We start from the raw sequence: 25,945 nt of genomic DNA on the forward strand, positions 1-25,945 counted from the left end.
AAAGGAAAATCAATGAATAAAATCATGGTGAGCAGATGGTGCTCATGCAGGATGCACAATCTCACCTAATACGACAGAAGAAGGATTTCTCCTGCATGCAGTCTGACGGGGACGAGTCTGAGGATGAAAAAAAAAACAACAGTTCAGCTTTAATTCAACAGCTTCTTGCCTCTCAGAGCTGACAAGAGATTGTGTTTCATCCATAATAAATGCCTCATTATTTGCCTGCGTGTTTGTTTGGTCTATTTCTATGATTTGTTCTCACCTTTGATAGAAAGGCAGAGTTAAAAAACAATGTTTAAATAATCAGTTGAGATTAGCTGCTCCTTGAAAAGCTGGAGTAATTCTTGAAAATTGCCTTGGCTGCTGGATGTGATGTAAATGTATTGTGAGTGTGGAAAACTGAACAGATTAGGCTTGTGGAGTTTATTTGCTCCCTTATAATGTTTAGTCAGGGTGACCCTCGTGTTACATGAATAAACATTTTTACTTTATGACAAAAATCATTAGAAAATGAAGTGAAGATGATCCAGGGAGATATTTAGTAGATTTCCTATTGTAAATATTCATTCATTCGCTCAGTTCCGTTATTATTCTGGGGCACCACAGTGGAATGAACCGCCAACTTATCCGGCATACTTTTTACAAAGCGGATGTCCTTCCAGCTGCAACCCATCACTGGGAAACCCCCATACACCCTCATCCACACACATACACTAAGGACAATTTTAGCTTACCCAATTCACCTGTACCGCATGTCTTTGGACTGTGGGGGAAACCCGAGCTATTGTACATATATCAAAATATACTTGTTAGTAATATGCATGGCTATAACCACAATTTGGACACATTTAAAGGAGTTTTCCCTCAATATTTAGATTTGTTTAAACTCTCACATTACAGATTTTCAAAAATAATTTGGCTAAATATTGTCCTATATTACTCTACATATGGTAAGACTGATGGTGTCAGTGTGTGTGATAGAGTAAGTGTGTATTTGTCAGTGTGTGTGTGTTCTACCTGCGCCAGTGCACATGCTCCAGGAGGGCAGCCTGTATGGTGTGGTGAAGCTGTAGAACACACTGACGTCCTGTGGTGTAAGAAACTCCACAAACTTGGCATTCTTGAAGACGTCCCGCTTGCAGTTGAGAATGGAGGCGGCCTGGTCTGAAATATAGACGATCTTCCCAGTGATGAGAGACACGGCCACTGCGAAGATATCCTGCACAGACAAACAAACATCGCATGATGAGTGATTACTGATGAGAACTACTGAAATTCACTGTATGCAATCAGTGAAGTGTTTCTGAAAAGATAAATTAATAAAATAAACAATAGTAATAAACCACAAATAATGATGATAATGATGATAATAATAATAATAATAACAAAATAATAAATATATAATAAGAAGAATAACTAAAATATAAATTATAAATACACAAAAAATAGTCTGAACTAGGAACTAAATTGTCATAATATAACAAGAAAAAAAAAGATTAATAATTATGAAAAGTAAATAAATAAACAGCAAAAATAATGCACAAAGTAAAAAAAGTAAAAGTAAATAAAAAATAGTCTAAAAAATTGCTAAACAAATTAAATGCATAAAATAAAAAAAAAAGCAAACAAAGAAATGGTGGTAAAAAACGCAAAATTTGGAAAATTAAGTTCAACAGAAAATCTAGCAAAATATTAGGTATAATAAATACCTTAAAAATTACAAACAAAAATACTTCAAATAGTGTATAAAAATATGTCTGCAGATGTACTTACAGTGTTTTTGAGGGTGTATTCAGAGGTTATGCTGTCGATCTCCTCTATAGTATATGATGAGACATCAAGGCCTGACGGCTGACTGTCATTAATCATGAGCAGCTGATAATACTCTTCATTTGCTGGAATAACAAGGCAGAAAAATACAAGATAAGTCTATAAACCACATATAATTAATATATCAGAAATGCAATGGAATCAATATGCTCATTTTAAATCATATCCATAATATAATATATTAATAGCTAAAATATTAAACATGACATTGCCCTCGTTAAATCGGATTGGCTGTAATAATGATTATCACATTCTCAATGCATTTGTTTGGTTGAAAAGTTTTTGTCTTAGCATCTTGTCTTTATAAAACAATAATTTCTCGAAAAATAGGACCATGATGTCCCTGTGATCATGCAAGTGTTTCTGCATGCTGTAATGATATATTAAAGTGTTTCTGCTCACCCTCCACCTGTCTGACGCAGCGCAGGGCGTATTTAAGAGTGTTGAGTGTGGTGGATTTGCTGCCTTTGTTTCTCTTCTCTGCAGGCAGATGAAGCTTCAGCTCTTTCAGAGTTTTGATCAACTCTTTCTGCGTCTTGGCTTTTGCAGATTCTTCACTACTGCAGATGCACAAAAACACACACGTGCACAAGCACTTCAGCAAGCAAATCCATTTTACAAACAACTGCATGCCTTTTCTAAACATTTAAGAGAACAAAAATATGCATAATAAATCTAAAAATGCTTGTCTAAAACACTTTTTGCATAGGATAAATGAATGAAAATGAATCAATAGACATTTATTTTACATTAAATAATAGTAAAAATGTAACATATGTAATAAACATTTATAAAAGAAAACATTTAATATTATGCAAAAATAATTTAAAATAAAACAAAATTGCATAAAAAAAATCTAAAAATGCATTTTAAAAAAAATATTTGGATGGGTCAGATGAAAATTAATCAATGAAATATTCCATAATTTAAATTTATAAAAATGTAAAATTTATAAATTATATTTTATTAATTTTACAATATAATATTTATTATCTAATTTAACACAAGAGATAAAAAGAAACATATTTAAATTAAATCTAAATACATTTTATAAAACTTTTACATGTAATAAAGTTAAAAGATTACATTAAATAAGCCTAATAAAATATGTAATAAAAAATTTAATACATGTAAAGAAACTTAAAAAAATGTATATATATATATATATATATATATATATATATATATATATATATATATATATATATATATATACACACACACACATATATATATATATATATATATATATGTGTGTGTGTGTGTGTGTGTGTGTGTGTGTGTGTGTGTGTGTGTGTGTGTGTGTGTGTGTATATATAATAACTTTAAATCACTGAAATAAACTACATGAAGTGTTTTGAAGTGTGCTGGTGTCTGACCTGCAGCCGCTGGTGGACGGGTTGTCCTGTTCTGAACTGGCGCTCAGAAGACTGAAAGCATTTGTGCTGCTGGGTGGAGATGGACTGTGAGAGTTGGAGCTGGAAAAACACCAAACACAAGCAGCAGCCATTATAAAACAGGCCATGAACATTACACACACTTCATGAAGAGCGATCATGATAGAGTGATAATGTGAATTGAATATCATCCCTCTAAAATAAAAGCAACGAGATATCATACTAAATCTATACTGGATTGATTGCAAATTGGTAATCATTTCTGTTGTAGAGCGTTAAGATTTTTTTATACAGAAAATGTAGACATAAAAAGCAAGTAATTTAGACAAAATAATTTTAATATTCTTAAGAAGAATGTACTTATTATTTAAGTAATATAGTATCACTATTAATAAATAACAACAATAATAATGATTTTCAGGAATAATATAAAGTAACATAACATAAATAAATGATAAATTATTCTAAATTTTAGAGAAAAGTTATGTTTATTAACCATTAAAACACTTTTTAAATAATTTTTTAATAAATAATTAATACTTTTCTGGGATAATATAAATTATAAATAAAATCCATTTTAGGGATAAGTTATGTTTCTTAACCATTAAAATATTTTATTAGAAAAAAAGAATTTAAACATAACAAATAATTAGTAATAATAGTTTTAAGGGATAATAGAAATTAAAATAATATAATGTAAATCATAAAAAAAATTATTTGAGGTAAAAGTTATTTATATTTATATATATTAATCATACTTTTAAGAGAAAAAAATCCAGAATTTTTTAAACAAATAAACAAATTTAAAATGGAAATTAATAATTTGAAGAATTCATAATGTTTTCATAATGTTCTGAATAATTTTCAGAGACAATATAATAAAGTATAATTTATAAATAAAATACATTTTAGTAAAAGGTTAAAGTTATTTTTATCATATTTTAATGGTTCTGAAAATCTATTTATATAATTTATATAATTTACTAAAAAAAATGAACTGGACATGCTTCGTTATTATAATTAACTTGATTTGCTTTGTGAAATGTATATTTATTAACCATTAAAATACTTAGATTTTTACTTAAAGAGAAAAAAATGAATCCAGAAAATAGTCAACATAACAAATGTAGCTTGTACAAAAATAAACAGATTCCACACGACTCTTCCAGCACTCGAAAACCAAATATAGTAGTCAACATTTAAAGTGGATCAACAAAACTTTCTTAAAATTCTTCTAAGAAAAAAAGAAAACAAGTGTTGCTCAACATATTTTGGACAACATTGAAAAAAAGGTGTTGATCCACTTCAAATGTCCACTACTGTATCCTCATATAACAAACATCACCCCATTATTGAGAAATGATTCAGTATTTCAGTCAGGACAACACATTTCTGTGTTTTTCTCATCCCAAATAGAGGTCACTCGGACATTACCCTTTATTTCAGTTACATAAACTTCCCCTGTGCTCCAAAATACGACGCCATGTGCCATTTCCAGCCACAGCACCAATAGATAGCCCAGCTAAGAATGGCTTGCACTGCAGACTAGTAGTACAGTAGATAACAGCCTTAAGACAAACCCAGATGGATTAAAGTGCTCAAGTTAGCGCTCTGAGAGTCCCAGTCCAGCTGCAGGTGACATGCTGAGTGACAGAAATACACCACGAGGGACTATTAATAACAGTTTAAGTGGCTTAGAATAGAAACCGGCTTCACATGTTGGAGTGCTTAGCTGTAGGTGAGCTAATTATATAAAGCACATCTGTGTTAGTCTAGCAGGGCAATGTGTTTCCGTGCTATTGATACGGTCAGTCTTTCAGGAGGCTAATGAGATCGGGGAATCTGGAGGATTATTTATACAACTACACACATGGAGAGGAGTGTGTGTGGATGTGATTTATGCTGACTAGGGTGCGAATTATACACTGACCATTAGAGGGGTTAACTTTTTCGGTAATATTAGTTTGCTTAATACATGCTTCAGTGATTTCAGATTTATGTATTTATTTAAATTACATTAAATTTATTAAGAAAATGTATTTAGTTTAGTGATTTGAGGGATAATCTAGTGTGTTCTGCCCTACAGTATCCTCTAATTAGCTATATCAGAATTATTAGCCCTCCTGTTCAATTTGAATTCAATCTGTTTAATGAAGAGAATTATTTTTCAACACACTTCTAAACATAATAGTTTTAATATCTAAACTGCTAATCCTCAACTGTACAAGGTATACCTCTAATTTTACTTTACGAGATCTTATTATCTTTGTTTACAAAAAAAGTGTCTTGCGAACACTTACAATGTCCATCTGTGCTCTAGATCTGCCGGTTTTCAGATTGTTGAATGATTATTGACGAGATTATGCATTAACCCTTACAATGGTATGAACCGTTATAGGGGTGGTCAAATGTATATTTAGATTATCTATTATTTTAATCATTAATATTTTTATTTACGAAAAAGATTTCTCACTATTAAAGGGCTGACCCCCACACATATTGTTTTAATGTCCTTCAGGGGAGATCAACGGATAATTGTGTGGGTCAATCCACCCTCAAAACCCCCTATAACTCGTACCCTGATGCTGACTGTACTGCATATCAACTGTTTTCAAAAGGCCCTTTTAAACATACAGGACTCTACTTTAATGATCTAGGCGCAAAGTCTAAAGCTCATGGCGCCAAAGCATTAAGGGCGTGTTCGAATCCACTTTTGTTATTTTAAGATTGGAAAAATACGCTTTGCGCCCTGGAGCATGGCCTAACAGGGTTGTGCTTTTAATGAGTTAAGGGTGTGTTTTGAGAATGAACCGATCAGAACCTCATTTCCCATTCCCTTAAGGAGTCAATAGCATCGCTCCATGGCGCACTTGCCATTTACATGGCGGACTTTGTAAGTGGAAAATCTGAACACTTCACTCTCAATAAAACAGTTAAACAGACCATCTGCAGCACAAGGATAAAGAATGAGCCTCCTCATTTGACCTCTTTACTCTTTACTCCTTTACTTTCGTGAATAAGGAAACGGTGTTGTATGCTCTCCACTGAAGAGATCCATTAGCCTACATAATGAATTTTGTTTGTTAAGCACAAAGATTTGTTTCAAAACGTTTTCTGAATTCAGTTGTAATTTCCAACAAATTAATAAATTAAAAATAATAATGCAGTGTCGTCAAAAAAATTAGTTACATCCAAATACACATGCTATGTCTCATATGGTCCAAAATCCGACAGGTGGACGAACCTAAGGTTGTTTTCATTAAAAGAAATATAAATATGCATATAATAAATAATACTGCTACTAATAATGATAACATTATACAAAAGCAAGTTGTCGCAAATAAACTGAAAAAGCCCCCGAGATGAAGAAGGCATGAAAGTTTTTTATTTATGTAGAAAATAATAATTTTTTTGTAATATTTTAATCCTTTAATTTGTTTTTTCATTTGTAAAGATGTTTGTGTATTGCTGTACAACCTGTGTGTATTAATCAATGTGTAAGCGTTTAATGTGCACAACTTTCAGCTGGTCAACGGCACAGTCTATTTTAGTTCCTCAAAATAGCAAAGCACCAACAATGCGCCTTAACACAAAAAATCCACAAAATGGCGCAAATGGATTTGCTATTTATCCAACGTGGCACAAAATGTGAGAATTAGGGTTGCGCTGGTCTGAAAATAGCAACAAATCACGCCAAACACCTCTTGTGCTTTATTGCACTGGGTGTATAATGGGGTCCATAGACTTTTAGAGAAAATAAGCGGTAAATTCCCATGAACAGATCTTGTCCAGTGGTTTATGCACCACTATACATCGCTACAAGTGTCAAGTGTTCAAATCTGGGTTAGTGGACCTTTCCAAATCCTCTCTCTTCCAGTTCCTGCATTCTACGCTGCAGTCAAATAAAGGCAAAAAGCCAAAACAATACATGAATGAGAAAGTTATGAATTTAATTATTTAAAGAAAAAAAACTTCCTTCATGTTTACAAATCCAAGTGTGGTCATTCAGAGGTCATTTCCGGTTAATGATGATATTAATGATTTGAGATTTACCAGTATTTTGGAATCGATGTAGAGAAATTTTTCCCACAAGGTGTGAATAGCACACATTTTAATTTAACGGTAACATTGTTCTGGAAATTTTGCGGATATTCACTGCTACATTATTATGTAGAAGGGGCTAATGTTTAGAGAACACCATGACCACCTAAAAGGAATTGACTAAAACAAGGCAATTTGGTAATTATCAATACTAGATTATATAAAACAACACATTGTTGAAAACGTTTCATGACCCACTTCTCTAGATAGATGACCATTTTTTACAACACACTGAGGTCACTCTCTGTTGTCTAACCACAATCGGAAAGACAAAAATGTGGCACAGATTGAAGGTTAAAGAATAGAAAACGAGACGGTTTTGAGGCACTGATATGATGTGAGCAATAATAAATAAATAAATAACAAAACACACAAAAAAAAGCTGAGGGCCTGTAGTTTAGCCTCACCCGTCCAGTGTACACACTGTACAGACACAAAGCACAGGCTGTCACAGGAAAAGCATGAATCACTGAGCTATTAAGATCAACTGCTTCAGATCATTCCCGAGGAGGAGAACATCAGCTGCTCTGAATGACATAATAATGGACAGCTTTACACGCAACATTACAATGAACGCAATCTGTGTTTTCATTCTTGATGAAGTCAAATTTAATTGCTACCCAAAGAAATCAGTTGGAGAGGACAATATCATGACAGAAAGGCTCTGATTTTCCTATGCCGCACCCCGTCCAGCACACACAATCTGCCGTCAATACAAACAGTTACTGAGAAAATGTCTGGAAATCCTTGCAGTGACACCCAGTGCAGCTCAAAGCTGGCCAAGAATTTCTCTTTAAACGCTCTACTAAAATTATCAAACAGGCAAAAAACATGTGTGTATCCGCAATAGTCACATGGCAGGATTTGATTATTTATTAAACATAACATCTATAAACAACATAGATGTTATTAAATAATATAACTGTTTATGAAATGATGACCATGTTATTATATGCTTGATTGTTGGCTTTCTGTACTTTATTAATGTATATTCCCCAGAAAGCCACAAAGCAAGATCAGATTATCATAAAGTTTAATTTATGATTATTATTCTGTTTAATTACTTTTGGACCCTTAACAAATGGGAGGCACATATGCAAACTAATTCCTACAGGGTTGACCTGTTTTAGATGTAAATACCCTAACATTAAAGCCGACAGTCTTAAAGTTGAAAGCACAACTTGTTCTTTTCATTTCAAATCGATGATAAAACACCAAAAATGTTAGAATCGTGTCAATGTCGAAATATTTATGGACCTAACTGTATATCGCAGCAAAACAAAATATCGCAATGTCATATATTTGCAATATTGTGCAGCCCAAATCTAGATTCTACTTTTGCTTCTAGATTTACTGTATATGTTTAATAACCTTAGGAATAATATTGATTAATATAATATTATTTGTTGATTAATTGATTTATAATATTATTAGGTAATATACATTTTCTAATTATAATAGTTTAGCAGGCATTTTATCCAAAGTGACTTACAAATGATCCAAATTATTATTATTATAATTATTATAAGAACTCATTTAGATTAACTAAAATAATTTCGATTCCATTTTATTAACTAACTTTAAATTAATTAAAAGAAAAGGATTTCTATCAAATGTTTTAAACTACTATATGAGCCCTGTTAAACAGACTTCATACTTGAGGTATCTACGGTATTTTATCATAATAGCATAATCCCTTAGATCATTCTAAAGCACACGGCTCCCTAAAAGAAAATATTATTATGGCAATCTGGCTCATTAGGAAAGGAAATAACTGGTTCAGCCAGGGTTACACTATGAAACACAATGGAAAATTTGGAGGACTATGCTGTCTTATCCTTGTTTAAATGATGCTCAAGAAGAAGAGCATTTGATTATTTTAAAATAAAATTTTTATTAACTAAAATAAATGAAATTAAAATCTTTTTTCTTAAAAAAAAAAAAAAAAAAAAAAAAAAAAAAAAAAATCGCAATATTAAATATCAATAAATATCACTGATATAAAAAAAAGAAAAAAAAATCACATGTTAATAAAAATAAAATAAGAGAATAAAAAATAATATAACAAAATAATGTAAAAAAGGTAATAAATTAAAGAAAAAATAAAAGATAAAATAATAAAATCAAATAAAGAATAATAAAATAAGAAGTTAAAATAAGAAAAAAAATAGGATAAAATAATAAAATAAAAATTAAATAATAAAATAAAATAAAAAAATCTAAAAATAAAACAAAATAATAAAATAAAATATGAAAAATAATATAAAATACAGATAAAATAATAAAAAATATATAAAATATTAAAATAAAATAAAATAAAATAAATTAATTAAATTAAGATAAAATAATAAAATGAAATAAAAATAATAAAATAAAATAAGATAAAATAATAAAAACACATAATAAAATAAAAATATTAGATAAAAGTATAAAATAAAACAATACATAATAAAATAAGATAAAATTAAATAAAATTTAATAATAAAATAATAAATAATAAAATAAAAAAATTAGATTAAAAAAAAAAACATAAAATAAAAAATAAGATAAAATAAAACAGCCATTTCTGGTCCTGCAGATAAACATATTCCTATATATATATATATATATATATATATATATATATATATATATATATATATATATATATATATAAACTGAATATAACACTGAAACACTGAATATAACTCTGGTTAACTTCACGTTTGAATGACAAAATCAATTCCGAAAAAAGGAACACAATGATGTTGTTGAGATATCTCAACAACTCTTCACTGTGGAAACATGAAGTATTAATGCTCCCACTGCCAGTTTCTTGAAGGTCTGCTATGGCAACTACCATCATCATGGCACTATTTTTAAACCTCTTGAAAACCTCCTGATGGAAGAATCCCATTAATGGAGGAGCACAGATGGAGGAAAATGAACAAAATGTTGCACACACTGGTTTTGAATGAATCATAAACACACTTCACCTGCAGCATGTGGAGAAACAGGTGACCGAATCTCTATTAAATACAAAGAGACCAATGTCCCAGGAATACATTAGTTCTGCTCGCAGTTTTACTCCCTTTATTCATCAAGGTTCGCCACAGAGGTATAAACCACCAACTTATCCAGCTTATTCTTCTATCCCTCCTTCTATCCCTCCATCTATCCCTTGATCCATCCATCCATGCATCTATCTATTAAACATTCTATTTATCCATCTATCTATCTATTGAACGTTCTATCTATCCATCTATCCATCCATCCATCCATTCATCCATCCATGCATCTCCTTCATTCCATCCATCCATCCATCTATTAAGGCTGCAAGATACTGGTAAAATCCGACATTAACATATTTTGTTTTGCTACGATATGACTATAATTTCACCTGAAGATTTGAATAGCTCAATTTGGAAAGATTGATTATTAATTTACATCTACCGGGAGGATAATGTGTTTTTCTATGCAGTTAAGGAGAGTCCAGCAGTACTGAATTAAAAGTATAGAAATTGAACAAACATAAAATAACATGGTCATCATTGTATCAGTCATTTTTTTAAATAAGATTTAATAATATCTTTAAATAAATCATTTAAATAATAATCTTTATCTTTTAATCTTTAATAAATAATCGAATCATGTGATGTGACTACTATCTATCCATCCATCCATCTCCTTCATTCCATCCATCCGTTCGACCATCCATCTATTAAGGCTGCAAGATACTGGTAAAATCCGACATTAACATATTTTGTTTTGCTACGATATGACTATAGTTTCACCTGAAGATTTGAATAGCTCAATTTGGAAAGATTTATTATTAATTTACATCGACCGGGAGGATAATGTTTTTTTCTATGCAGTTAAGGAGAGTCCAGCAGTACTGAATTGAAAGTATAGAAATTGAACAAACAGAAGAATGTGGTCATCATTGTATCAGTCATTTTAAATCAATCAATCAATCAATCAATCTATCTATCTATCTATCTATCTATCTATCTATCTATCTATCTATCTATCTATCTATCTATCTATCTATCTATCTATCTATCTATCTATCTATCTATCTATCTATCTATCTATCTATCTATCTATCTATCTATCTATCTATCTATCTATCTATCTATCTATCTATCTATCAGCCATTTTGAAAATGTTTACATTCATCAGTTGTAGTTGTAACTTCATTAAACAGATTTTTACAACTTAAATCCATCCCCCTCTTAATAAAATCAGAGGTAGAAAATATGAACAAACCCTGCAGATCTGGTCCAGCCTGGCAACTGAATAAATTAAATAGATACAGACTTTACAGAGAAAAAAAACTAAGCTCTAAATCCAGCAATTATCCTGGCATGTGCGTGCATCCACATTTCAATACATGCCTTTATGGCACAATAGTTTCCAGTGACCTTACGCTTACCCCGGAAAGCAGTAGGTGAGAAGCGAGGCTTGAAATGACGTCAGACACAAAGACACACCAAAGTGGATGAATGCACATTCAAACAACATAGTTTACCATCAACCAGCAAACCAAAACAATCCCGGAGTGCTTTAATCGTTAAACTAATTGTTGAACAAAAAGTGTCTGCATGCAACCTCCTGACGTCAATCTGCCTGCATGTGAGTACAACAGCCAATACTGTTTAAAACTGAAAAACAAAAATACTCAGTGTTGACGTCCAGAATTGTGCAATAAATATTTAGTTTACTACCTAAATAAGCAATATACTTTTCTTTAGATTTCTTTGGGATTATAATTAATATGAACTTAATAAGGGAAAGCTTAAGTTTGTGTTTGCACTTGTAGTTTGGTTGTTGCTAGGGTTTTTTCTGTCTGAGTTAATAATAGGGCACACAATATATCGTTTTTGCATTGATAACACAATATGGGACTCTGCAATGACAATATTTACATATTTTACATTTAATATCTGTATCTCAACATTAGTAGACTCCACTAAAAAACATGAAGCACTATTGATTTATTTAATTTTTATCCTTGTTCAATTATTTTTGTCTGTGCTTTAATTTGTTAATTCAGTGCATATTTTTCTATATTTTATGCAGATGGACTCCGCTTCAAAATCATCCCAAATGAGTGACGTTTCTCAAACTAATTTCGAGAGGAGCATGTGATATGATTGATCGCAGATGGTCTCTCATCTGCAATCATTAGTGAGTCAATCGGATTGTTCCAAACTCACTATGAATAGCCAGTTTAGCATTACTCCCTCATCTTCATTTTTTGAAGAATCCCCCATCCACCCCATCACCCCCTCGAGCTCTCGAGAACTACCTGATCTTGTACCACCTAAGATACTCATTGTCCAGGCAGGAGCCCTGGGCTCAATTATCTCCTAGCTCAGAATCCTCTCCTGGGACACCATGCCAAACCTGCTATATAATTAAGCAATATCTAAGTGTGAACTCCTGAATGTACAATTATAATTTATTATTTACTTATAAAGCTTTTAGGTCATCTTGAGAAATTTAATGTCAGTTTTTCCAATATTGTGCATAGTTAGCTAAAATGTTTTGATCTAAATTAATTAAATGACAAACTAATGCTATTATATCAAACTTCCCATGTATTTAAGAACTTAAAGCATCACAATTCCATCAACAATATTAAGTTGCACAATGTGTTTTCAATAGTGGAATGATATTAAAACCCGGAGGACTAATCAACCAGTGAGTCCTTCAAGGATTACCTATAAGATTATAATGAGTATAATAAAGTGGTTTCACTCGGAGTGTGACTAATTGATGTTGTAGAGAAAAGCATCTCAAATTGTAGACATGTTTAAAAAAGAACACTGTTAAAAACTTTACTGAGTCTATTATTCTCTTGGGTTTTGACGTCAACTAATTGGCTTGACTGTCATTGGCAAGAAAAGGAAATAACTAATGGTTTAGTCATAGTTACACAGTCTAACATGCTGTAAAATTGCATGAAAACAGTCTATTATATTCTTGGTTAAATGCAGCTCAAGAAATAAGAGTTTTTGAATATTAGTTTAAGAATAATATTAAATAAAAATAAAAAAACACACCTAAATGTAAACTATTAATTAAAAGCATAGATAAAACTAATAAATAACAGTGGTATAAAAAAAGAAAAATATGGCTTGATAACAAAACTGCATTGCTCTATTAAAATAAAATATATTGAAATGGCCATATAAAAATTAAATAAAATTAACATAAAATAAATTTAATAAAAAGGCCACATAAAAATTAAATAAAATAAAATGATTAATTAAAATTTAAATTTAAATAAAATAAAAAACGTTAACAATTAATACAATTCATAATTAATACTAAAAAATAACACTGACATAAAAAGGAAAGGATATGGCTTACTAACAAAACTAAATATATACTATTGCTACATTAAAATTAAATAAATTACAATAAAAAAATAAAATAAAATGAAACAAAATAAGCCATCGGGTCTCAACTGTTTGCCATTGAACTACAAAATCAGGCGACACAAGCTGACTTTTTTTTAAAGAAGTTTGTTAGTTATGCATATTAAACCAAAAGATACCATACTATGCAAAACAGAGAGCATCCTTATGCTTACTCTGCCTTGATGACCGTGTTCAAATTCTATTTAGTCTTACTGAAAATCACAAATTACCTCTTGTTGCTTCCCGATGACACCAGTAGTGCTGAGTCCTTGCTTCGGCTATTGGAACTCCCAGAAGACTCATTGCCATGAGATTCATTTCCGTGGGATTCATTACCATGAGACTCATTGCCATGAGACTCTGTTCCGCTCCCGCTGGACCCGCTGCTACTCTTCATCTCCACATCCTCATGTAGGGAATGACTCATCTTCCGGGTGTTGTGGCCCGAGGTTGGACGGTCCTGGCTGCTGTCGCTGCCTTCAGATGCCAGGCCCAGTTCAGTGCCTTCTGCGAAACTGGCCATACGATGAAGCGTCGCCATTGAGCTGCAGCCGATTGCTCCGTCTTGCCCCTCCAAGGAGGAGAACAAGTACGGTTTGGAATCCAGGTCTTCAGACATCGGACTTGGGTTTAATGTTGTGAAGTAAAACACGAACAAATCACCCCATCCTCATGGTGGGTCCACTGAGAGAATGCAGACGGACACTCGGATTTCTGTGGGAATAAAAATAGAAAGAGCATGAGAATGGTCCACAAAAAGTTCAGACATTTTTTGCTATTTCTGCACAGAATGTTTTTATTAATGTCTGTGGATTTTGAGGAATGATTGTGAGAGTTTAGATACTAAAAACTTAAAGGGAGAACTCCTAAAATGAATAATCTGCCATTATCTACTCTCCATTGACTCGTTTCAAACCAGTTTGGCATTTTTTTATTGTTCTGTTGAACACAAAAGAAGAAATTTAGAAAAATGTTGAATATATTCAATTATTGGCTTCCATAACATTTGTTTTTCCAACTCTGAAAGTCGATGGTTTCCAACATTCTTTAAAAAATCTTCTTTACTGTTCAACAAAACAAAAAACACATTAAACACCTTAACAAGGGAGAGTAGATGATTGCAGAATTTAAATTTTTGGCTGAACTATGCCTTTACCATATGAAATAAATGTTATAAGGTTGACCATGCTAATACAATTACTATTTTTTATTTATATTTTTGGTAAAAAATGAAAGCCTCTCATACAATGGACCCCATTTCTGGGTTTCTCAGTAGTCGAAATTACCACAGTAGGGTAATTGTGGAGCGCAGTGAATGGGAGAATACAACAAAAACATTTTTTACAATCTTATTTGCTGAAATAATGAAAGAAAAACTCAATGATTGTGTTATTAGGACTTTCAGAAAAAGGAAAAACATTGTGTTATAACAGCAGCCAGAAGAGGGAACAACATCAACTGTCCATTTACTGCCTTCCCCCATAGACGCTGTGTAAAAAACACCTTGCACAAGCGGTAACTCGTTTTTTGTTATTTGATGCAAAAATTATATAATACATACATAAATACATATAAATGTTCAAACGTTTTTGAAAAAATTTAATATTAAAGTCATTCAAAAAATTAAGATGCGGCTGATCGTTAAATGCGTCATAATAAAAGGGTTCAAATATCTTCTAAAAGGCAGGAAATATTACTTTCCTATAACTGTTTGCATATCATATGCTATAACATTTGTATATTACTCAATAATATAACTAAAATTAATATAAAAAACAAATATACATTTACATAAATGGATTCAATTATGGGCTGCATATCCTGTGGTTTTCTGCGAGCACAGATTCCAAATTCAAAATGAAAATTCATTTTAAAAGTCTTGTCCCGAGTTACCATTTTATTTGACTGAATTAACAGCTTTTCTCTCATTATTAGCCTGGCAGTGTATTTTGTTGCACTTTAAGTCTCCTCAACCCCCATCCTATACTCAATGGATTAAAGGCACCTTATATTTGGTTAAACTAGAAAAAAAAAATAGTCTTGGTTTAGTGGTTACATTTTCTAACATTTGGTTGCCATTTTTGGAGCATGTTAAATCTCTGAGACTGGAAGCAGGTACTGTAGTGTGAATGGTTGCCCATCTTGCACTTTTAGTCTGTACCTTCCAGATCAGAACTAGTGCTGATAAAGCACAAAACCTTACTTCAATAAAACTATAAATTTGATGAACAGGCACTGGCCAGCCTACTCACTTCAAAATAATTTTCTCTCTCTCTTTTAAATTTGTCTTTTTTATTTTATTGTAATTATCTATTTTACTGAATACTCCATGCTGTCAAAATTTCAGTACTGACCCTTTTATACGCTTAATTTGTCATGGTTATACGCACATCATATATTGTTTGCTGTACAATATATGTGATATAGTGTGGTGTATTTGTTGTTTTTTTTTTTTTTTTTGTACCGTTTAATCATTAATTTTCCTTAGGTTAAGTCCCTTATTTATCAAAGGTCGCCACAGCGGTATGAACCGCCAAGTATTCTGGAATATGTTTTATGCAGCGGATGCCCTTCCAGCCACCACACAGTACTGGGAAATACCACACACTCTCATTCATACACACAATAAGGCCAATTTAGTTTATTCAATTCACCTTTAGCACATCTTTGGAGTGTGGGTAAAGCAGATCACCTGGAGGAAACCCACACAAACATGGGGAGAACATGCAAACTTTACACAGGAATGCCAACTGACCCAGCCAGGACTCAAACCAGTGACCTTCTTGCTGTAAGGCCACAGTACTACCCACTGAGCCACCGTGACGCCCCTGCTCGGTTATACATTTAATTTTTTTTTTTCTATTTGTACAGTTACTTTCTCTTTTACCCTTGTTTAACTGTCATAAAAATCTGATAAATAATTCTTTAAAAAAAAGTCTTGTCCTTAAACCAGTGGCTGGTACACTTAAGCAAGTCAAAAGAAACCACAGCAAGCTTTAACAGAGGTAATCTCCATGTTATCATAAAACACAATCAGATCTTCAGCTGCACGCTCTTCTCCTAACTTTAACTTCACTCTCCATCAAAGGTGGAAAAAGTCAAGCTCACATCAAAGCGAAGCATTTAAAACCCTGTCTGGTGCAATCTATAGACAGACTCCCCTCTGTCTGGACTCAGTCTGCCTAAACTGAATGTTCAAAAGGTGGACGACCATGCTGTCCCCTCATTGTGTCTGTATCGTGTCCTTTAAACCAACAGATGTGGCATTTGGACTTGTAAACATTGCCTCCTTCAAAGGATTAATCCCTGCAAGTGCACATAAAAAGCTGTTAGGCATCTATCTGGAAATGGCAGGGGGAAAAATAACCTCTCATTCCTTAAAGAAATAAATAGACTCGTCTGTCCAGAGCAAAAAAATTGAGCCAAGTTTCCTGGTGAGGACTTGAGAAGGGCCATATTAAGCAAGGACACCTTCAGGACTGAATTGTGAGTCACCACTCTTTTACCTGAGAGCTAAAAATACAGCCGGAGGATTGACAGATAGTAGAGTACGTTAGTGGATTACCTGTGTGAGCACGACCTGGCTAGATTTAACATGCTTGAGTGCTATACTGTGTCAAGTAGAACTTTACATGCATTGTAAAATATAATGTGTGTTTACAGTCAAAATTATTGGTTACAGTCTTCAACTTATTGGATAAAAGACAAATAAAAGCTAATAATTTTGACCCTAAAATTGTTTTGTTTTTTAATTACAGCTGCTTTTTTTTTTACAACCAGACATGAAAAAATAAGACTTCTCCATAAGAAAAAAAACATTATAGGAAGTAATATTAAGTTATATAAATGATATCAGGTATAATATTATATTAAACGTATTACAAATGCGGTTAGTTTTAGTTCTAAAAGCTGCCTCTTAAGCAGTATAGGATGTTGATGGATTTTACAGAATGTTTTAATGTTTTTTTTTTTGTGGTTGTAGTTGTATTTATTTTTATAATGTAGTGTTACAGTGTACCTGTTATCGGTAGTATAATCTACACTTCACAACAAGGGCCACAATAGAAATAACTTTTGATTTTAAAAGTTTATTCATCCTTGATGAATGAAGTGTACTTAGTCAATTAAGTGTATTTTAGATAGAAATGAAGAAAAGAAAGAAAGAAAAGAAAGAAAAAGAAAAAGCAAGAAAAAAAATCAAGAAAGAAAGAAAGAAAGAAAGAAAGAGAAAAGAAAGAATGAAAGAAAAAGAAAGAAAAAAGGAAAGAAAAGAAAAAAACGAGAAGAAAAAAGAAAGAAGGAAAGAAAGAAAGAAAGAAAGAAAAGAAAGAATGAAATAAAAAAGGAAAGAAAAGAAAAGGAAAGAAAGAAAGAAAGAATGAAAGAAAGAAAGAAAGAAAATGAATGGCATTTCCTGTGTAAAACATATGCTGGAATAGTTGGCGGTTCATTTTACTGTGGTGACCCCAGATAAATAAGGGACTAGGCTGAATGAATGAATGAATGATATGGAATTTTTCTGCATGACACAGGCAAACCAAAGCTGGAAAACAGACTTTTGGAAATAGATTGTCTGATTTGACGAATTCTGATTTCTGCTGTAACATATTAATTGTGGCACTTCAGATGATCATAATTTGGAGTAAACATCAGGAAAGTGTGAATCCATTGGCACACTACGCAATAAAAATATCCAGCAGAGACAGGCAAATAATTAAAATGAAATCACTAATGGTCAATTCAGTGAATTAAAGCTTTATTAAATATTGCCCTAAACCATACAGCATTTTAGATTTATTTTGTTAGAAAATGCTACTTAATATACGATACATACAATTAAAATGTGATTTCAATTGAGAATTTAGTGTTCAAACCCTTTTGGTGAATGAATAAAAAGGAATAATAAAATTTTCAAAGATAAAAAATAAATAAATAAATCACCTTTTATACATTTGATTAATTCATATAATATTTTATTTTTCTTTTATTCAATTTTTAAAAACTATATATGTGGCTATATATATATATATATATAGGTTTTTTGTTGTTTTTTTTTGGCATATTTTAATTAAATTAATAAAAACAATTGCATAGCTTTAAAAATATGCAATCAATTGAAACATGGGTAATTGCAGGCATGCTGGCCAAGTTTAAATGTCAGAAAGCTTTCATCATTATGTTTAAGACATTTTTTATATATTATTCTCATATGTGAATCAAACAGTCCTTACCAATGCAAAAAAAACAACATTTCAGCTAAATTCCAGCCTTTATGTAATCACACGCTACTACAATGCCAGCCCTACCTGGCATACGTGACGTCAATGACTTTTTGAATCATATCACTTAGTGCCCTACCCAGATCAAACCTGTCTGGCTTATTAGCACTGATGAGAAGTTAATATGTCTGGCCAAGTGCCTGCTGTAACCCAGTAACCTACAGGCCGATGACACAACAGGGCTACAACCTTTGGATTGCAAGTTGCACAGTAACACACTGGCCATGCACTTAAACACTGCTAATCAAGACAGAAAATTATGTAAACATTGACAGTATCAGTCATTATACCACATATCTGACGCACGTCTAATAAGCTTGCATAAATCTCAGCACGTGAAAACGTGGCTTTCGCTCTTTAAGTGTCAAACTTTAACTATAAGCTTTTAATACAGGGGTGCACAGGGGTTCTTATGAAGGGCCAAAATCCAAACTCACAATGGCATTTTTCTAATTTATTATTAATATTTCAAAATGAATAGTAATAAAATACTTTAATTGTTTAATAATTATTCTTTTTTTACATTTTATAATGTACTTCTTACTCAAAACTGTAAATAATCACATTTACAACACATTGGAGTTCAATGCTGAATATAGTCAAGCTGCACCTTTCTTTGTCTTTATTTGCAGGCCAATGTCGTGTGCATTGCCCTCTATCGAGTGACAATTTACATTTTTAAAAATCTTAACAATTCACATTTTATTTTGCTTTTCACGTTTGCTTTTTGTAGCTCAGCAATTAAATGCAATTAAAATTAAATGTTTTGCTAAATTGTAAATGACGACCTCTGTTAAAGGCACTTGCCCCAACTTTCCCTATCAATCTCCCTCTCTTCTCAGATTAGAGGGCAGGTCAAATCAAAGGTTATCATGGGCCAACTTTTCCAGCAGGCCCTAGTTTGGGCATCTCTGTTTTAACAAGTCTCTTTAATCCTTCAGTTAATCAAGAGCTTTGAAGACTTGAGCTTCAAAAGACACATTATTAGCCATTGATATGGACTTTATTCAACCCTTAATAGGTTTTTCGTGTAATAGTTGCTCGAGGGAAATGGAGAAGAACAGTGCATTTTAATATAATTACAGCTGACAAACTTATACTGAGATTGTTTTAGAAAAATACAATCAAGCTGTTAATCTGAAAAGAACATTGGCTAACAAATGAGATTTGAGCTGAAGTCTTAAAATACACAGAAAAAAATCTATTTTAAACCAATTCTGAAAGAAAATCAGCATTTTACACCTTGACCAAGATGCCCTTTAATTATAATATAGCTAACTAAACTAAGACCCTGTAATTTCATAATATCAAAGCATGGCTAAAAAGTGGCATGGCATATACAGTTGAAATCAGAATTATTAGCCCCCCTTTGAATTTTTTTTTTTATATATATTTCCCAAATGATGTTTAACAGAGCAAGGAAATTTTCACAGTATGTCAGATAATATTTTTTCTTCAGCAGAAAGTCTTATTTGTTTTATTTTGGTTAAAATAAAAGCAGTTGTAAATTTTTTAAACACCATTTTAAGCAAAAAAATTATTACCCATTTAAGCTATTTTTTTCAATAGTCTACAGAACAAACCATCGTTATGCAATAACTTTCCCAATTACCCTAACCTGCCTAGTTCACCTAATTAACCTAGTTAACCCTGTAAATGTAACTTTAAGCTAAATATATAGTAAAATATTATTTACTGTCACCATGGCAAAGATAAAATAAATCAGTTATTAGAAATGAGTTATTAAACTCTTATATATTATATATTATCTTATATATATTTGATCTATAACATAGATTTGAACAAATGTTGAAATTCAAATTATGTTAAAAAAACAAGGTCATATTAATGCACTTCAAAGCAATCAAGCAAATAATATTAAAACTCAATTTAAAAATCCAAACTCATGCATTTTGGGCCTGTTAAGTCAATTTAACTTTAGTCCAACATCATTTATCAAGTCCATATCATTGCTGATTCAGCACTTTTATTTAAGTTCATTCAGCTATAACTACTGAACCAAATATTACTTTGAAAAATATATACACAGTCATCAATTTTACAGCAAATTTAATTACCATGATTACAAAATTAATCCGTGACCTCTTACCCTGTAATAAATAATCAAATCAAAAGTAATTCACTGCTTAGCATCACTCATTGACTTCCAAAAACTGACCATGACTTTGATCATTTGCATTTAAAATGTAAACTAAATCTTCTCTCAACACCAGAACCAATATCTATTGTAATATTAGCCAAATAAAGATCAGATAATGATACCCTAAACCCACCGAACCTCCTCACAGACAGTTTTATAACTCAGTCTCAAGTTTGAGACATTTATGTAATTGAATGTGTAACAATGACACACGGGCTACTACTTGATTTATGTAAGGACTTACATAAGTTTACAGATGGCTTTAAATACAATAGTTCATATTTCTTTATAGCTTACATTTTTAATTAAACAATTTATTCAAAAGTCAAGCATGGGATAAAATTAAAAGCATTTTTGTAACGCAAATACTTCATGAAATACAGCACTCACTAAAATTCTATAATGCACTTCAGTATTTGCATTTGGCATCTCATATAATGCATAACTGAATGTAAATATAGATTCAAATATATATATATATATATATTCAACCAACCTTACAGAGCAAAGATTAAGTTTAAGGTCAAAATTTAATCTATTCATTGTAAATATCATGAACAAATAAAAATAATGTAATTAAATTTACATTTTAAATTAAAATAAATATAATGTTTCAAGAACGCATAACAATCTGATTTGTCATGAAATATGCCAGGAAAGTAAAACAATAAAGCATTAACTCATGCATTTAAAAATGTGATTCAAACTCAAAAAAATAAATTCTTCAATTCGGGTCTCTAAATAAAACCTCACTTTTGATATTTGAGTTCTAGAGTCCCGGAACAGATTAGACGCAGTGATTGATGCCTGCTTTCCGTGATGTCATAATGCGACTCCTGGGTCATCAGGCCACAGCTAAGTACACACTCTCGGAAGTAATGTGACTGGAAAACTGTTTTTAGACCGTACTAAACAAACTATTGACACAGATTAGAGAGTTCTGAGATCCAACTGTTTATTCAGGACCTTATCTTGCAATGCAATAGAACAATACAGAGCATAGTTTGCATGCTTTTACACAAATAAAAAAATGATGTTTGCTGTTTGATTAAACTACTTTTTTAAAATGAGCTGAAATATTACAATTCCTGAGGCTTTTTGGGGACAATTTAAATGTTTAAATGTTCAATACCAACACAAATTGATTGTGTGGAACCCAGCATTTTTTACAGAGTAGTTTGTGTGACAGTAGAGATCTACAATTAAGAATACCTTTTAACAGGCATCATAAATATCTGACTAAACTTTGGTTCATAGCTTATCATTAAAACAAAAAACACAACATTTGCTTAGGGTGGGGTCAGGAACACTTTAACCAAAGAAATTGTTTTTTAAAAATCATGCAGTTGAAGTTTGAAAGTTAAAAAGGTTGAAGAAGACAATTAAACCATATCAAGAGCCTTAAAATAGGACTTGGGTAAAAGCAAAAGAGTAAATGATGTGAAAATAAATGGAAAATTGGAAAATGTATTATTATACAAGTCTTTAAATGCTTTGGTAAGCTTGTGGTCCTTTGTGGTTCTACCACATAAATATTTACACTTTATAAGCAACCCAGTCAAATAAGTTTTGACTAACTTTAGGAGTAATTAAAATGGACAAGCTCGTTAAAAGCATCCTCCACCTGTGATCACATGGGTGGAATTGCATCACCAAGGTATAAACTCATTTGGTCTAAATCTTTGTTGTTGAAACAGCCTTATTTATTAGAATTAAATCATATCGGTCAAAAACAATGCCTTTTTCTACATAGAGAGATTTTTAATTCTATTGTTATTTCTGCTTCTATGGCTATGTCATGGCAAAAATAAAACACAGATCAAGTTCACCACATTTTATAAATACAACTTTTTTTATGATTATAAAAATATTCTGACAATTTCTTTCTTTTTTACATTTTTTTTGTACATTCATTTATTTAAATTTAATAAAAAATGTTAGGTTCATTTGACAGGGACAATGCACATTATTACCACAATAGTCCTTGGACTGATAGTAAAACAGCCTTCTTAAAGATATAAACCAATGAATAAATATTGTACAAAATATATTTACATATTAACATACATATGAAACTACACCTAAAAAAATTCAACCTTTAAGTATACTAAATTTATAATGAAATAAATAAATGAGTTGCATTATTGTCAATTCAATAATATTGTCAAGAAACAAATCTAAACCATCTGAACAAACTGGGAGTTATTTAAAATTTATTCATTTAGGTTTTAATGTCTTATTAGCAGCAGTGGCAAAACATATACTAATAAATTATTAATTTCTTAACAAACATACATTGTAAAAAAAAAAAAAAAAAGTATACAAGTAGCAACAACACTGAAAAGAGTCATATACAATCCTTTAGTTTGATTAAAGATAAATATTCTAAAAGTGCTCCTGAAGGCACAAACTGGGAGAGTAGAGAAGCCTTAATTGTTGAGTCCTGATATGGTTTTGACATCTACATAAAAAAGTAATATATAAATAAAGATGAATTGAATTGTGAGGAAAATTTAACAAATGTCGATTTGCTTACACAGTAAAAAATACTGGGTTCCACACAATTCCCTCATGCTGTCCCAACACAAATTGATTAAGCGAACTTAAATGTCTTTACCAATTTAAGTGGACTTAACATAACAATTAAATTGTCCCCTCCCCAAAACTAAAACTTGTGCTGGTTTGGAAAAGCTGCAAACACACTTGTCATTAAAAAAGCACAGTGACTGAATAACACTCAACAAAGCTTTTGCTACCATGTGTGACTCACTAATTGCTGTGATGATGTAGTTGCTCGAGTGTCTCCTGCCCTTACATAACATTAAAGTCTTTCTAGTAGTCATATTCCAAAGTGCCCTTAAACAGCTGTTTGGTAATAACGCAGCGGAGCAGGCTAACCAAATCTCTCCAAGAAGACACGTGTGATTGTGGTTACACAAGGCCAGGTGTGGAGAACTCTAGATTAGATTGTGTAAGTGTCTCTCATCCTAAACCTAAATACATATATGTTTCATTTAGAAAATAGCAATGCATAGCTGAGCATTTGAGACGTTTCTAGCTCCCCATTTGAAAAGAAATGTCAAATTTCAAGCTAATGAGATTTAGTGAATTCTTTCTCAAATGTCCAAAACAAAAGCTTGCATGCAAAACAAACACTGGTAATATTTTTAAACTATTTATTTTAGTACAGATTGCAACAAATGTTAGCCAGCTATAACTGGTTCCAGCAACCCTTTGTAATTACGGTGACCGATATCTTCCTTTCTTTCACCACATAAAAACAATCAATCAATTCCTTATCTACACTTCTGTTTTTCTACCTACATGTGTATGGATGGACACTAGAGAAAGTGGAAGCGGCTGGAGCAGGTCATGAGTAGGAAAAACCCTCTAGGGAAATCAAAACAGTGTAATCTTGAAGCTCATACGCAGTTGTTTTACCAGTTGTGTTGTGTGGGTCAGACTCAACTCTAAAGAACACTTTTGTCACATTACATACTAATAAAATCAATGTAATGATGCTAATAAAATCAGTTTAACGTGACAGAGGATAATATTCTTACAGTGAAGTGTATGACATCTATGTCCATATATGAGGCTATGTTTGCACTAGTCAATTACATAAGGCAAACTAAATCTGCACTCCGAAGGCTTGCAATAGTTGAAAGTTTGCCACAGATGAAACAGTGTTTGGTTTGACTGCAATTATGTTCCTCAAACTGAGCCGCAATTGTACAATTAACCTAAAGGTGGATCACACACCAATCTGTTTTTATTTACCAAAGGGACTATTTGGGTCAAAGACAAAAAAAAAAGTTAATAAGAACTTCAATACAGCTTTCAATTTTTTATATAGTATATGACATTGGGATAAATTTTCAACAAGATTTATAAAAGATGCTAACTAAAATGGAATCATGTGTAACAATAGTTTTTATACCAATAAAATCGTATCAAACCCATTTAGAAACAGATTAATTTAATTTTAAACACTATTTGGGAATCACAGTGCAATCCCAAAGTAATTGGATTTAAAATATATATATCGTTTGTTGCTATACTTCAGACCACTGGAATTTTGTTACCAAGACATTTTTTAACAATTAAAAAAAACAATTTATATGCTTTTTACAGGGTTCATTCATACACGTTTTAACTACTAAAATTTCCTGACTTTTCTATGATTTTTCTAAGACTCTCCAGTAAATTTTCTTGACCTAATGTTTTATGCAATGTCTACAAATGTGTGGTAAAAAAACTATGCATGTTCAAATTTATTACAGCAACTCGTAAAACATGCAACAATCTATTTAGAGAGCATGTGATTGGCCAAGGACAAAAATGAAGTGAAGAAAACTAACCCATAATCAAGTATACAGATATCTGTTTCATGACTTCTCCAAAACTTTGTGGGGTTTTCTGATTTTCCACAAGTTTCCAGGCCTGGAATATGCCATGTCAAAACTCCATAACTTTTCCAGGTTTTCCATGACCATATGAATAAACCCTATTTTTTAATATAAATAATATAATTTCTGTAAATATAATTTGATGCACAGATCACATATGATGCAAAATCTCTTTGACACATTTATCATTATAATCTCTGCATGTTTAACCGTTTACACCTATATTAACTACATATTCAACTAATGTTAAAGCATTTATCATATTTTGTGAATGCACACATTTATCAGATTCTTCAATGTACAAACATCCACTCAAAAATGATTTTAGCTGCTCATTCGAACTACTTATAAAAAATGA

The 25,945-nt window shown here is 31.6% G+C and overlaps 1 protein-coding gene across 5 annotated transcripts in view; it reads right to left on the bottom strand.

Moving 5' to 3' along the window:
- Window positions 1–25,945, bottom strand: part of per2 (period circadian clock 2) — a 62,722-nt gene that overhangs the window by 32,466 nt on the left and 4,311 nt on the right. For 4 of the 5 annotated variants that reach the window (XM_073911775.1, XM_009298837.5, XM_021478637.3 and 1 more), the window contains exons 2-7: window positions 13,969–14,452; window positions 3,213–3,311; window positions 2,236–2,393; window positions 1,777–1,898; window positions 1,021–1,222; window positions 66–117 (exon numbers count right to left, since the gene is read on the bottom strand). In XM_073911775.1, the coding sequence (XP_073767876.1) occupies window positions 66–117; window positions 1,021–1,222; window positions 1,777–1,898; window positions 2,236–2,393; window positions 3,213–3,311; window positions 13,969–14,357 (1,022 nt within the window). In that variant the 5' untranslated portion in view covers window positions 14,358–14,452. 5 annotated transcript variants of the gene reach the window in all.

The sequence above is a fragment of the Danio rerio genome, chromosome 2, assembly GCF_049306965.1.
Source record: "Danio rerio strain Tuebingen ecotype United States chromosome 2, GRCz12tu, whole genome shotgun sequence".
Classification (NCBI taxonomy): Eukaryota; Metazoa; Chordata; class Actinopteri; order Cypriniformes; family Danionidae; genus Danio; species Danio rerio.